Below are 15,997 nucleotides of genomic sequence, written 5' to 3'. Positions count from 1 at the left end.
AGTTTAAATTAAACAGGCATTTGCACACTTAGTGCATGTAGTGAACTTTGAAGGAGAGGAATATGCTTTTAGAATGAAAACAATCTCCTTATTGCTACCGCTTCTGAAGAGGAATGCATGCAAAATCTAGGTAATGGCACCAGTTCCTATACGGTCTCATGCAAACCAAAAGTACTGAACACCAAATGGGTCAATTTTACTTGTGTGGTTAAATCCCTTTGAAGGCCCCTATTTTATTACAAGTCCACTGGGACTTCAAATTCTGCTCAAATTCGGTGAAAGAGACAGTGTCAGCCTGGGATGTGTGAGGCCAGGAACCAAGAGAGGCATTCATATATTGCTTTTTTAAGGTATCCCTGGCCTGTTTGTCAGGCTTTCCTTTTTCAGGAGAACTCCAGAGGCAAATAGCCTTTCAGTATAGCAGCAGGGGGGTTCAACTACGTGACCTATGACGATCCCTTTCAGTCCTACTTTCCTATGATTCTGCACAAGTTCCTTAATGTCCCTTTTAGGTATTCAGAAGTTAGGGATCACACCTCCAAATACAAGAGAGATGAGATATTTAAAAATAATAAATCATGGGTTAATTTTATTTACCTTCTGATTTGAGCCTTTGGGGGTCACATTTTTTCATGCTTTCCTCTGCAACTATGAGGATTAGGTATTTTGGCTTTATTTATTTATTATTGAACACTGAGATTCCACTATGATCTCATGATTCCAGGAGCTGGGGCTTTTAGAAAATCACTGAATATCTTGAGACTTGTGTTAAAACTAACAGTTGGCAGGACTGAATCTTCATAAGAGATGGAAATCAAATTGGCTAGGGACAGAAGTTGTACACAAACCAGGATAAGAGATCAGAAACCAGTTCAGATCTGTAACACAATAGAAGTACAGTGCACATAAACTGCTTTCAAAATGGCTGAAACTGGTCTAAGATAAACCTGGATGGATATATTATTAGACTTAACTGATCTAGGTTAAATCAGTTTATTGAACTTCTGTCCCAGATGCCCTCCAGATTCAAGTTAACTCACAGTTCCCCAGCATCCTATGATGCTTTGCACCTCCCCAGGAAGCCTCCCCACCCCTTACAGGGTGGGTGGGCTAGCCAAGCTGTCTGCTCCAGCCCAGCAGGGAGGTGTGCTCTAGCACCTCTCAGCTTATGGCCTGGGCCACTGCAAGTACGTGGCTGCATTTATGGAATCAAAAGTGGATGTCTGTTCACTTGCTTATTGGTTCAATCTATGCATCTTAGACGGAACCATCAAAAACTGACTTGATTCTGTCTTGGGCTTTTTGACTCTCTGTACTTAGGTGTATGGGTGTCAATAACCATATGAGAGGCAAATGGTAGAGTCCATGTTTCACTCGTAAATCAACATGTAATTTTTAATAATAAATGGCATCAATTATGAGACTGTTGCTCCCCAGGACAATGCCATTGTGGAGGCAATGTTCTTAGGTGCGTTAAAAGGCACAGTGGGGCTGTATAACAACTGACTTACATCAGTGGCTGGATATTAAGATGAATTAGAATAGACTTAGATTAAATGCCTTTTAATCTGTTTAGGGGGAAGAGGGCTAATAAACATTGGACCTTCTTCTACTTCCACTGAAGATTGCATAAGAGTAGATCCATAGGGAGAACCTAGCTATAAAATATTTGCAGAAGGCATCATGTTTTCACTTGGATTGACCTATGCTTCTCAGATTTCAGTTGATGCCCACTTCAAGTTAATTTTTTTGGAAAGTCAAAATGGTTCAGCCATTTGCAAGAATTGGATTAATAAAATTATATATTGTTTTACCTGGGTAACAAAAGTGCTGGAAGTGATTTTGTAAGGAAATGCTAGGACTTCCATGCTTTGAGGCAGGGATTTGAAATTCAGTAGGAGGTTGTGCTGGTGTCAGAAATGTACCTTTGGTTGTTTCTATGACTGGCTGATCCTTTACTAAAATCTTTTAAAATATTGATGCACAGGGAATGCATTGGGGCTGGGAAGTAAACAAGACTGTAGTGATTGAGGCAGGGCGCTGTAGATGGAGAAAGGACAATGGCAGTTGAAAACTGCTCAAGAACTGTATTCTATTCCTGCCTCTGCAACAGAGTTCCTATGTCATGTCAGGCAAATCATTTAAGCCAGTCTTTTCACAGGGCTAAATCCTATTTCACCTTACATGAGTGAATGGTAGTTCTTGGCACTTACATACTACATAATTGGGATTCTGCATAGGTATGCTAGTCCCATATTTCCCTGGTGAGCATGCCCAGTTGGCTGTACTGTGGCTGTGCAGATGCCTGAGGGAATAGAACTGAGAATAATGCAGGGTAAGACACTGCTCTTAAGTCATTTTACCCAACATCTAGTAAATACAAGTCGCAAAAAAGGCCAGTATAGATCTGGAGCCCCTCACTTTCAGGACAGCATCTCATCCAAGCTGTGCATAATTGCCGAATATTTTGGCAACGTGGCCCTCATAAGTGCCCCTTGACCACATAAGCAAGAGCAAAGCAGGATTTATCTCTAAGTGTGTTTGTCAAAATCAGGTTACCAGCTTGCAGCTCTGGGTTTAATTTGAAGAAGTGTTGAAGTATTCAAGTCAGGGGAGCTGAGCTTCCATTTTATAAAGTGATATATTAGTGGTAAATACTTCACAAAAGTTAAAACTGAGGGTTCTTAAATCAGGCACCCAAAAACTGGTGAACACTTTTGATCTTCATCCTTCTCTGCCTCAGGTAGGAACACTGCACATGGATAAGAATACTTACTGGATAAGAATAAAGACTGATTAGTCCAGGATCTTGTCTAAAATGGTGGCCATCACCCATTCCTTCAGAGGAAGTGGACAGATGTTAGACAATCTACCCCGCTAACATTATTTTCCCATTTCCCCATGAGTGAAAATAAAGGTAGTGAGGATTCCTCAATTTATAGGATATGGTGAAAACAAATTAATATCTTTGAAATACTCTGTGTCTGTAGTGATGACTGCCATTGTAAAATCTATGAGGAAAATAGTAAGCAGGGCTTGACTAGTATGCAGTTTTGGGGCCTCGCATAATATAAAAATGAAATATTAAATACCTGCTCATTACACAAACACATATCTATCTAACCTGAGCTCTTTAAAGGTTCTGGTGGAAATGATGACTTTTATTCTAGGCTTTTCTAAATTCTGGATGCTGGACTTTGTCACTTTCCTATTCTTTTAATGTATTTAATTTTATATATGATTGCTATATATGTCTTATACCATTCACAGACTATGCTGCAATATTTTCTGCACAATCATGTGACTCTAGCATTCCTAGTAGACTGAATGGTTTAAGTTTAGGAAACAATCAGTATGGCCAGGTACAGGCATTATATTTTTACTGATATAAGTGAGTGGAAACTGGTCTATACACATAACAAAACAGGTCAGCACATGAAGACTGGTTTAAAAATGGCAGAACCTGATCTAAGATTTACTTCTTCCACCAAAGGGCAAATAAGTGTTGTGTTTGCTACAGATCTAAATGCGCTTGCGTACGGAAAACCATATAACTTAGATCAATTCCTCCTTGGGCTTTTTGAATGTCTGTACCTAATATATGTGTTCAAATTCTTGATTTAATATTCAAGCCCTTTACAGATGAAAAACATTTTTTGAACCCTCATCTTGAAACCCAAATAGTTGGCGCATCTACATGAGATGCTACTGAGCAGTAGTTTAGCAAATACCAAATAAATGGCAGTAACCCAAGTTACTGTGCAGTAGCACCAGTGAACATTTTTTAGGTCATGCTACTGCACAGTAACCTAATAATACTCCATAGTAACATAGTAGCACTGTCTGTAATATGATGTACTACTGTGCAGTACTTTTTGGCTACTGTGCAGTCAGAGCATATTGTGTAGATGAGCCCACCATCTATAATTTTTTAATGGTTACAGTAGTTTTATAGTAATAAAATTTACAATCAAATCATAAAGAATTCAAAAGCTAATATTTTTAGAGGAATAAAAAGCCTCAGAAGTTTTATTTTTGTTCTGTCAGAAAGTAGAAATTTAAGTAATGGTGTCATATAATCTAAGATTTTGTTCTCTTTTTTACTAGTAAAGTACTAGTTAAAGCAATTGTGAATTCTGAGCAGTACATTTTAGGAGACCTGAACTAGAGGAAGGATAAGGAATGAACTCCATATAGGTTGGGGGAGAGAGAGTGAGAGTGTGCATGTGTGTGTGACTAGACTGACTGCTGTACATAGAATAAATGCAGTTTTAGGCTGTCTATGGTATTCTACCCCTTCAATTAAGTAAATAAATATATACAGAACTGCTCTGGTGTGTATCCTTTGTGGTCTAAACACTGTATCTTATTAAAATCATCTGCATGCAGTATGCTGGCTTTGAGTTTTTGCCAGTGGTTTCATCCATTGTTAACAGAGATGCTAAGCTCTCCCAAGAGTTAAATACAGTGGTACTACAGTTATGTGAAAAGGGTGCCCTTGGTTACTTTGGTGGCCATTTCATTGCATATTACCTCCCACTTTGTTTCCATCCATGTGTGTGGTATAGGGAGTTGTCTGGAAAAATACAGATTTTGTCAGAAAAAAAGTATGTATGTTTCAGAAAGGCATTTTACAATTGAGTTTGGTGGGGCAAGGTTAGGGCCAATGTAGATGTGTTTGCATAGAGATGTTTATATATACATACCTGTTTTCACTATTGATAAAATATTCATTGAATTTAGTTGGGTAAAATCAGGTAGAACTGTTTTAGGGAAGATTGTATTTGTGCAGATTTTTATTTGTAACTTTTAATTTACCTGCCTTACTTATGAAAAAGCACTCTCTCACCTAGAAGCAAGGACTGGGCCCATAATTTGTCCTAGTTTTAAAAGCACAGGTCTAGCTGAAATATTTACATAAGAACGTCTTAAACAGATTATTTTTAATCATTTGATAAATGTTTTCATGTGGAAATCTGTTCACACAAATTGTTTACTATGAATTTATTTTCAATACAGCAATTTATTTTATACGGTAATGTAAATAACTTAGGAATGGTTAAAACTCTGTTTACAATAAACAGCTAAAATAATACTCTGTTGAAACTAGATTTTTTTAATGACTCCATCAAATTGAAAAATTATAAAGGGGCTGATAAACCACACATTTCATATTTATTTTGAAGTCAAGGGTCTTAGTCATTATAGCTAGCATACAATACTTGCCGTAATTGACAAATCAAACTAAAATTAATCAGGATACTTTTTTTGTTTTTAATTAGGTAGCTTTGCAAAATATTTTAACCAATCTTCCTCAAGCCAAGCACAATTTGGACTGAAATGTTTTAGGAATGAGAAAAATGACGTTAATTTCACTACAGTTTTTAGCTGTGGTTGGACATGATGTTTCTCTGAAGTAAACTTGTAAAAGTGCAGAGAAACAAGGATAGATTCTTAAAAGCATATAAAATAAAAAGAATAAATCCAATCAATCACAACTAATAGATCACACTTGCCAGCTTCTATTCTCATTTATATAGTGAAACTTTGGATTAATACCAAATAATTGAGATCAGAATTTGGCTCAGTGGATTGCTAAGGTCTTCAATTTACCACTGAAGTTCAGGACTTGTATGAAAGGAGCTCATACACTATAGATCCTTTTTTAATTCTATGTATAAGAATCCTCTATATATAAGCCTATATGAAGGGCCATCACAAGGATTGTTTAGAAGCCCCAGGCACAATTTTGTTTGGGGCCTTTTCACATTTAATCTTGTACTACTTTGGCTAAGTACAGGTACTCAAAAAGCCAGAGGCTGAATCAATTCAGTCCTTGCAGGTTAGTCTAAACTGCATAGCTTGAACCAAAAAAGCAAGTGAACAGACATTCACTTTCAATTGCAGAAATGCAGCCACTTTCCTGCAGTGATCAAGGCCAGAAGCTGGGGCAGCGCTAGAACACTCTTCCCAGCCTGCCAGCCACTGCCACAGGGAAGGGACAGAAGCTCCAAGGCTTTTCCCCCAACTCTCTGCTAGAGTGGAGGGGGAGTGGCCAGACCCCAGCCCAGGGCTAGCATGCTGAGGCCAGGAGGAGGAGGGCTTTAAACCCCCATCCGTGGCATGCATTAGACCCCAGCCTGGGGTGGGGGTGCCCCTGCCAGGCTTATTCCCCCTGCTTCCCACTCCCAACCTGGGCCACCATGCTAAGGGTAGAGAGGGGAGTTTAAACTCCCTCCTCTACCCTAAGGGTACCCCAGTCAGGGTCTGATTGAAGGGGGGATGGGTGGGGGAACAGCCCGTGCCAGGTTTTTGCCCTCTCGGTGCCTGCTGCGGGGACAGTCTCTGACAGGCTTTTTCTACCTCCTCCTCACTCCACTCCCCATTTGAGCAGAGAATGGGAGCATGCCATGTCCTGGCCCAGGGCCAGCAGGTTGGGGTAGAGGGAGGTTTAACCCCCTCCCCATGACTTCATGAGACCCCAGCCTGGGTCAGCAGGGAGATGGGGCGGAGCCCCTGCCAGGCCCCCACTACCCCTCCTGTGCTTGAGCAGAGAGTGGGGGTATGGCCATGCTCCAGCCTGGGTCTTACACTGGGAGGTGGGGAGGGAGGGGGTTTAAACCCCTTCCCTGGCCCACATGAGACCTCAGCTTTGTCTGCCTGGATGGGGGCGGGAGGGGAGAAGACCCTGCCAGGCTTCTGCCCCCTGATCCCTGCTTGAGGGGGGGTGGGGACCAGCCTTTGCCGGGGTTTTGCCTCTTTCCCTTGTCCAGGCAGAACTGGCTGGGTTTCTTTGCAGGCATGGTAGGTGGTTAATGTTCACTGAAATTCTGTTCTGTTGCAGTTTCTGATGACTTAAACCAGTTTATGTGTAACTTCCATCCCCAGTTTTATTGAATGCTCATGCATGCACATTTGCCATTCCATGTAATTATGTATTTGAAAACTGGTGTATTTGTATGCTTCTGATTTGATTTTCCCTTTGTTTCATGCCCCTAAATATTTGTGCCTGGGGTGGGGGCACATCACACACCATTCCTGATAGGTCTTGGGGCCCTTTGGAACTGGGGGCCTAGGACCTGGGTCCCGTGAGCTCATGCCTGAAGGTGGTTTACCTATATGTAACTTGGGGAAACCCGGAGAGGAGGAAGCCTTAGAATTGAATGTCTTTACCCACAGTCAAAATTTAGCCTCAGATTTAACCTTCTGGTCATACTGTATAATAGCTAAAGCCTTAGGTGTGCAAAAAATTAAACATAAATATAGCTGTATGTACAGAAATAATCCTTTGCATTGGTTAAAATAATTAAGGTATCTCCTCAGGCAGCAGTTCCATTCTCCTATCTTAGGGGTGCTCAACCTCTAGCTCATGGGCCAAATGTGGCCCACAGAGCCTTGGAATCTCCCCTTCAGGGCTCCCCACGGGTTAGGAAATTCAGTGTGGGAGGAGCAGTAGCAGTGCTGCCACCACTTCCCTGCTGCCAAAATACTAAGCTCCATGGAGTGGAGTTGAACTGGGCCACAACCCTCCTCCCACATGGCCAGATAAGGGTTGGGGCACACCCCATTTTCTCTGTGTGGCTGGGTTCGGGCCAGCCCACACCCGTTTTTCCACCCTCTCTGTGGGGCCAGCCCATGCCCCCTTCCCTCCATACAGCTAGGTTGGGGCCAGGCCATGTCCCCTTCCCCCTGCAGGGCCAAGCCATGCCCCCTGCTCCTTCTGCAGGGCCAGGCCTCTCTTCCTTTCTCCTGTGGGGCTGGATCAAGGCTGGGTCATGCCCTCTCCCCTGTCTACAAGGCCACCCATCCTGCCCACTGGACAAAAAAGATGAGTACCACTGCCTTATCTTAATAATTTACGTATAGGAGAGTCTGATCCATGGAGATGAGATACTCCCCTCGTCTCTTACCTTACTACGCATAGTCTGTGCATTTAATTGGAATTAACAATATCTGAAACAAATGTTTCAGTAACAACAGATAATGTGAAAGGTTGTCTAAGATAATCTACAAGGAACAATGTTTTCAAGAAGTGTCAATTTTTGATAAGCGAAAGAGCTTATGCGCTGGAATCTAATCAAGTTTCATTTAATGTCCCTGAATTATTAAATTGCAAGAGAGATCAGAAAGGGTTGTGGTACCTCAGAGAAGTGAAATGTGTGCCAGATGCTTGCCTTTCATCTCTGCTACCTTGAAAGTGTCATGTGGCTGGTTCTTGGCTCAGATTCTGCACTTGCACCATGTAACCTCTTTGATTGAAGTTTGTGGCAAACAGAATACTGGTGTATGCCAGATGAATGTAGATTACTCAAGATGAGAAAATGGCATGTACAAGGATGGACTTAAGAAATAGGTCTATATTTTATTAATATAGCACTAAGAAGGGGGTGTCATTGCATACTCACTTCTCACACTTGCTTACTGACCATTCAGCCAGTTCCATTCTGCAGTAATAGTGTTCTCATCATCTGACCAGTACCTTGGGATTGACTTGGACCTAGCTCACTTCTCGTTCTTATTCCTTTTATCTGGAGAGGATGGGAAGGTGCAGATGTCAGTCTTAGGAGACTTCAGACCTTCTCTTTCCTATAGGGTCCCTATAGATACACAGTCCACCAAGGTCCCTTTTGAAATCTAGGAACTCATTTGCCCCTGGGAGTTATACATTTTATATCTATATTGGGCACTTACCTCAAGCTGCGGTGAACTAAATAGTCTTGATATGAAAACTTTCAAATCCTCTTGCTTTCAGCTCAGATGCTGATGCGTTGAGGAAGGTGAAAAAATAGACCAGTTTGTCTCGAGAAGAAAAATGTCTTCCTGATCCAAAGATCTGAAGGTCTAAGCATTTGATGAGATAGTCACCATCCTAAAAGTACAAGTCCTATTCTTTATATCGAAGGAGAGGTTGGGCTAGCCAGCTAACAAGGACAAGAACCTTTGAAAAGACCAAGTATGTTTAAAGGGGGGAGGAGCTTATGTCAGGTCACAGCCAATGAGAAAGTGAAGGGCAGGAAGTGACAGCCCTCATGTTGCTAAGCCTATACTCTTGCATCCTGCCTTCTCCCTGCTGTCTAGACACTATCCCCTTTCCATTAATGTGGTAGTGGTGGGGATATTTCCTTTGTCTATAGAAGTGTATCTCAACCTTTTAAATTTGAGGCACCCCTCAACAGACTCAAGTCACATTGGAAAATGCCAGCTATTAGTTTTCACTTTTTTTTGGCTACAGAAAAATAATAGAAAAATTATTTTGTTGCAAACAACTCAGAAGTATGACAACAGGTCAGAATGTTTTTTAACACTGTAGTTTCCTATTTGAAAGCTCTGGGTTCATCTTGTGAATCATGTTTGCACACCTAACTGTGCTAATATTGCATGGCACCCTGCAGTACCCTTGAAAGGATCTCATGGCACCCCTCAGTGCTATGGCACCCTAGTTGAGAACCACTGGTCTAGAGTGAAATAGACAGTCTTTTAATGTAATCACAAACTGATAAAATGTAGAATCTTCCAAGAATAGGCACAGCCAAAATAATTCTGGTATAATTTCACTGACTTCACAGTGGAGTTTACAGGTATGACTTTGATCGATGGTCTTGTGAAATTACCTATCCATTTCTCCAGTGGCTCCATGTAAGGTAAAGCTGATGAAGATAAGATACTACATGAATCTCATAGCATAGATGATTTTAGTAGCTGAACTTGTTTATATTTTTCTATTTGATTTTGGAGATTAAAATTTGAGTTGTGAGATGTCATGCTGCAGAGCGTTCACTTCATGACTGTTTTCTTTGCTTCTGGCAAAGAAGTAATCAGAATCCATTGTTGGGCATCAACATCTCGCCGACCTATGTTTTCCTGCTTGTCTATGATTCACCTAAATTTCAGTGACGGGGGAAAAAAATCCCTAAAGTCTGCAGCATGGAATAATTTTAAACATTGGATAGAAACAATATGATGAACTATTTTATTACAAAATACATTGATTTGACAGGGTCAGGTTTCAATAGCATAACATTATAATGATGCATTTAATTTACAGGTATAGAAACACGTATTTTTGCATCAGTTTTTAGGTTAGGGAAAAAACCTTTTTTTTATTCCCAAAAGTTGGATATTACACATAGCAAGAAACTTAGACATTGAGAAATATAAGAAAGAACTGTATTTGACTTCAGAGTTTAATGTCTTTATGCATAGTCAAAGTTTAACCCCCAGTTTAACCTGCTGCTCGTACTGTGTAGAATCTAAAACCAGAGGCTTGCAAACAATCAAGTACACATGTGACTTTACATACATAAGTGGTCCCCTTACTTGTGCGCATAAAATTAGGCAAATTCCTAAATGTATACATGACAAGGACCTACACTTTTCAGCTGATATTTTAAAATTATTCAGAAAACTTAAGCTGTACATCTCCCAGTAATTGAATGGACATCTTATGGCCAAATGTTCTGCATTTCTTGGCAAATTCAAATTTGTGTTGATATAAGCACACAGGATTGGAACAGGGGACCTGGGCCATGAAGCCCTAGCCGTGTAATAAATGTTAAGTCCAGAAAGGTCTGCCACAGATGGATTCAGTTGGAGTGTGTCTACCCCTACACAACATTAGCTACAAAGATATAAACAATTTGAGATCTTTGATGCAAAACACCACCTCACAGTACAGGAAGAGATCATGAGAGACAAGGTCACAGTAGTAGGAACTGACCCTGGTGGTGGGTAGAAATTGTTAAATGAAACATGCCCAAATATCTGACTAAGTCTAAATATAGTATTACTTTAGATGAGTTAAAGCTGAATGAATAATTTAGTTGATTAATTACTTGCAGGTGGTGCTTAGACATTATTGCAAAGGGAGAAAAAAAAGAGAACCTGGATAAATAACATTTGGTTTCCTTTTCTGCTCACAAAATATCCATAAGCTGATGCCATTTTATTCAAATATGTTTTATCCCAATGTATTCAGTGAATATCTTTTTGGAAAGATGTGTACTATATGTAATGGCCATGCAAATGTGAAATACTAGTGGCCTTGCTTTGGGTGTAGTAAGCGAAAATGGTTATAAAATACCAAAAATGTGAAATTGCTGGGGATTTGATGCTTAAATACTTATAAAAATCTGGCAGATTGGCCACATATTATTATTTTTCTTACCTGATTCCTGGTGTGTGAATGTATGCATGAATATAAAATTCAGATTCCACAAAAAGCCACCCATGTCCCCTCAATTCTTTTTTCATAAGTAAAACTTGCTCACTAAAACAGACGTGGAAAATGAAAGAATGAGGGGTATGTGTACACAGCCAAGACAGATTTTGAAATGTAAATGGCCATAGTTTTGCATTTATTGTTCAAGTCTAATATTGGTTTTGTAGGTCTTTTTAATTTTTAATTATTATTGTTTTTATATAGCACCCAAATTTGTGTTATGCACTTGAAAGTATAATTACAAGAAATATTGTAATTGTGGCACACAAAACAATGGGAATTTTGCCATTGATTTCAGTGAGGCCAGGATCTCACCACAGGAATTTGCATTCTAAAGACTCAATCTGGAAAACATTTTTATTGCATGATCGTGCCTAAACTTTAGATTTTTTTTTCAATAAATGAAATTAGCAAGTAGTAGGTGGAGTGAGACAGAGGAGTATAAATTTTACAGGAGTTAGATTCTAGATCATTCTGTGTTATGGTATATGTATATCTGTATGGTTCTATCAGACTCTACTTATATTTTAATGGTAAATAAACAGACTTGGGTTTTTAAATGAGATGATTTTAAAAAACGCTTGAAATGAAGTTCTGATCCTGCAGCACTTTCTTACAAGTCTAATACTTGCTTAAGTATTGAGAAATTTTAGCAGTGGAATTATAGCTGTTTAAATGCCTGGGCAGTTCATTTTATTATTCTGTAGCCTATGTTATATGAGAACAAACAACAGGATCACAATGGCCTCGCCTTAAAACTTCTGAATTAAAATTTTTATTTTTTTCAACACAGCTTTCCATATTGACTGCCAGAGTGATCATATGCAGTGTAATACTCTCAGTCAAGTTGTGTTAGAGTTTTCTTACACACATATGGACATGAGCATATGTGTCCATGCACGCGCACACACAAATCCTCCATCTAGAAAATTATTCCTATTAGATTACTTTGTTTTATTGCATATAGGTCTTTGTATGCTTTCTGTAACATGCTAATACAATAGAAACTGAAACTCTTTATGAAAGAGGCAACAATTGGCAGTAGGTTGATTACAAAAGCTTTTGACTGCAATATGTTAACCTCCAGCTGCTCTAATCTGATGCTAGAACTGTGGACATGTATTGCCACTTACCTTGTAAACATCATCTCTTGTATGAATACCAGTGGTGGGGCTTATCCCTCGTTTCAGCTAAATAGAACTGATCCATTTTTCTGTATGTTTTCAGACCACTGACTCAGCCTACCTGCTGCTTTAGCTCTGGACCGAATACTTGAGTGTTTTCATGTTTGCTGAAGTCAAGGAGAAAAATATGCAAAAACAGAATATTATAGACGTAGGGCTAAATATAAAAACAGATTGTGAGCAAAGATGCAATCTTAATTCAGTATTACTGTGGACTGAGATAGTTTTCACAGCGAGTCTTCATTTCCATGTTAGTGACCTCAGTAAATATTTAACCAGACTCCAATAATAAAAATAATTTTAGAAATAAACCCATCTTTCAGTCTGTTTAAGAAAAGTTTGTGTACATTATTCAGGGAAATTTGTAAAACATTTTTTTAATTGAATGTTTGAGCAGTTTCTGACTTGGAACCAGATTCAAAGCTGAACTAGACGAAAGGGCTCTTATTGAAATATGGATCAGATATTTAGGCCTGACTCTGCAGACACTTGTACCAATGATGAAGTTTAACCTGTAAGTAGGACACACAGGATACTTACTCACGTGCTTAACATTTGCTTATCTGTTTAATATTTGCTAAATTGGTACCTCAAACAGAACTGCATACAGTAGACTTTTCTCTTCTTCCACTGGTTTCGCTACTTGCCAAATATGTACTAAGAGGATGGTTAAGCAATTTATCCAAGAATCCAAAATACTCTTATAGCTTTGTAATTTCCTATTTCCAAATAAAAGAAACCTACTTTAATTTGGATAACTTATAAAAAAAGTAGTAAGCTTTCAGACAATTGTGTAGCAGTCAGTTAGGATCAGCTGTCTTTCTTATATTTTTAGTCAGCAGGGTATTCTTCCATATAAGGTGTATAAAAGGTAAATCAGTCTTATTATAGACTAATAACATATAGTATGCCCACTTAGTGTACTACACTGTTTCGTGTCTCTAAACAGTTCTTTTTCCAGTACCAAACCCTGCATAATGTCTTTAAACAGTTCCTTTTTCATACTACCATCCAGGGAAAGATCACAGGCTTTAAGAAGGCAGTAAAAATGTGCATAGTTAATTTGGATGCTGTTGCCATTTGAGTTGATGAAAGTGTACTTTGAGAAAACTATTTAGATTTCTCCACAATTGTATCAGTTCCATTTTGCATTATCTCTCAGAAATTGTGATGTTAGATCCAGCTGGAAAAAAAATGTGGTATTATTTTGCTGTATCACTAAAACAGTTTGTCTGGGAGTTTCAGCTATTTAGACAACATATTCCTCTTGTAGCCTAATGTTTGATGAGTCTTTATTCAAAACATCAGTGCTATTAAATAGAAAAGAGTCTTTTTTGAGGGTTTAAAAATCAGGTCAGTAATGCAGTATTTAGTTGGTTTAGCATTAAGTTTCACATTTGGATCACTGCCTTTCCTGTAATTGGAGGTTTCAAATGAAAGTTAGGAAAATAACTTAGAAGACACTGCTAAAGACGTACCTTTTGTGTTCTGACCCCAATCCTGCAAAGAGTTATGCTCAGAAATATTCTTATTGACGTCCACTGGACAGCTCATACATGTGTAAAGTTAAGCGTGTTTGTGAATGTTTGTAGGATCAAGGCCTTCCACCGGTTTTAAAAATATCAAATTCTCTAGCAGAGGCCAAATTTTGCAGGTCTCAAAATATCACTGAAATCAATTAAAGATTGAATCTAGAGAAAATGGTATTTAATGCAGCAAATATTTCCTATTGATACTAAAGCGGGAGCAACTACTTTACAGGTAAACCACAGAGTTCTTTGAAAGGACCCTGTGTTGTAGTCCATAATTATGCCAAACACCCATTGATTCCAGTAGGAGCTAGTCTCAGATTGAGCCCTGTGGATTTATCCTGAATAGATTACCTGCTCATAGCACAGCATTCCCTTTTTACGTATCCCATCTAATTTTTTCAATCTGTGATATGTTTATTTTACAGCTTGCTGTTCCACACAATGACGAATGGACCTGTTTTGCTCGGACACTGGTTGAAATCCGTGCCAACAGAGCAGACAGTGAAGAAGAAGGGGCTGTAGAATTGTCCACCTAGGGAAAGAAAGTCAGCGCTCTTTGTCCGGCACAGTCTCTGTTCCTCGTTGAGTATGCCAGTGTTCGATGTTGAATTGATATTGCTGTGGCTTTTGATGCCAATGTATGTACCAGTATTGCTCAGAGTGCACCATATTAATCACACTGTGCTTTACACAAGGCTGAAAATATCCAGAGCGTTTCCATATTTTATATTTCTGTCTGAAAAGTAAGAAAGAAAAGACAAATCAAACCTTTTATGGGTTTAGTTGTTGCCTTTTAACTACTTAGTAGCTGTATTTAATAGCTAGAAACCCATGGTTAAACTTGTGCTCACATGCACTTCTGGCATAGTCCTATTAAATCCATATGAAGCCAGATATGATTATGTGCAGATGTGGTGTGCTTCACTATATGGGACTGGGCCAAAGACTTTAGATGTGGTGTTTCACATGGTGACTTACATTATGAATGGATGTACTATACAAAAGTTGCTGCTCCTTATTTATTGCGGTGTGCTGCATGGAACATATTTATTTGAAAGCATTAAAATAAATGATCCAAAAGCATGTGCATAATGAGAGAACTGCATTGTCTCTGTGCTGCTATAGAGGTTACGTTAAGGTCCAAATAACAGTTACACTACGCCAGTTGTATTAAAGATGTAAGATCCGTAACAGTTTGTTTGAGTGGATGGAATGATTTTTTTAAATGCCTATTATTTCTAGGCACTTTAACAATATTTCAAATACAGTCAACCATTGATACGTGTCATGCAAGCTAACACTAACAGTCTGACAAAGGGTTATGGTTCCTGAGTATGACACTGGTATCGCTAATAAAACGTATCAAACCCATTTTGTAGCTATGTGGTTAATCTTGTTATGCCAGCACTACTCAGCATGTTTATTACTGGTCATTGGCTAAGCACTGGGAAAATGTGACTTCCTGGAGCTGCAGAATGCTCATGCACGTGCTATGTACATAGATACCGTAGGGTTCTCTTAATGGTTAATAATAGATTTACATGCAACAGGTCCTGGTACAAATTTTACATAAGTGTAAGAGAGCTAACCTCTGTCAGCTTCTAAGTTTTACTTTTTCATAGATAGCAGCATGTAATTAGACACACTTTGTGACAATGTACATGAAAATGATGAAGGTACAGAGAAAAGTCTACTTTCTGTGGCTCTACTGTATTTGGCTAGGCAGGAAAAAAGACTGCCTGGAGTGTTTGCCTTTCACCCCTATGAGGAGGTACCAAGGCAGGCTACTACAGCAGGCTTCAAGAACTGGTCAGCTTGAGCTAACCTGCTAACCTAAGTTTCATGGCCCAAAGGGGCATGAATAAAGATTGAATGCATGGGCAGTCTCACTGGGGCAGATCTGTATTACTCAGATTGAACGCTCTAGAGAAGAACAGTTAGTGAGCATGACGGGTGCTTGAACTGTGCAGGTAGAGTAAATCAGAGCAAATTTTGTCACTTGTCTGGTAACTTGGGACATCTGGAGTAATCTGGGACAAATATTGTCATTTTGCCATAAGTTG

General features: G+C 39.2%; 1 protein-coding gene across 5 annotated transcripts in view; it reads left to right on the top strand.

Moving 5' to 3' along the window:
* DYNC1I1 (dynein cytoplasmic 1 intermediate chain 1) overlaps positions 1–15,323 on the top strand; it is a 294,891-nt gene extending 279,568 nt beyond the window's left edge. For all 5 annotated transcript variants that reach the window (XM_090046983.1, XM_090046981.1, XM_090046985.1 and 2 more), the window contains one exon: positions 14,360–15,323. In XM_090046983.1, coding sequence (XP_089903109.1) covers positions 14,360–14,470 — 111 coding nt within the window. In that variant the 3' untranslated portion in view covers positions 14,471–15,323. The remainder of the gene's footprint in view (positions 1–14,359) is intronic.
* Positions 15,324–15,997: the final 674 nt, after the last annotated feature.

This window comes from Crocodylus siamensis, chromosome 5 (assembly GCF_052110815.1).
Source record: "Crocodylus siamensis isolate JL-2025a chromosome 5, ASM5211081v1, whole genome shotgun sequence".
Taxonomy (NCBI): domain Eukaryota; kingdom Metazoa; phylum Chordata; order Crocodylia; family Crocodylidae; genus Crocodylus; species Crocodylus siamensis.
Note: the sequence above shows the minus strand (reverse complement) of the source record. Positions and strands in the feature narration are given on the sequence as shown.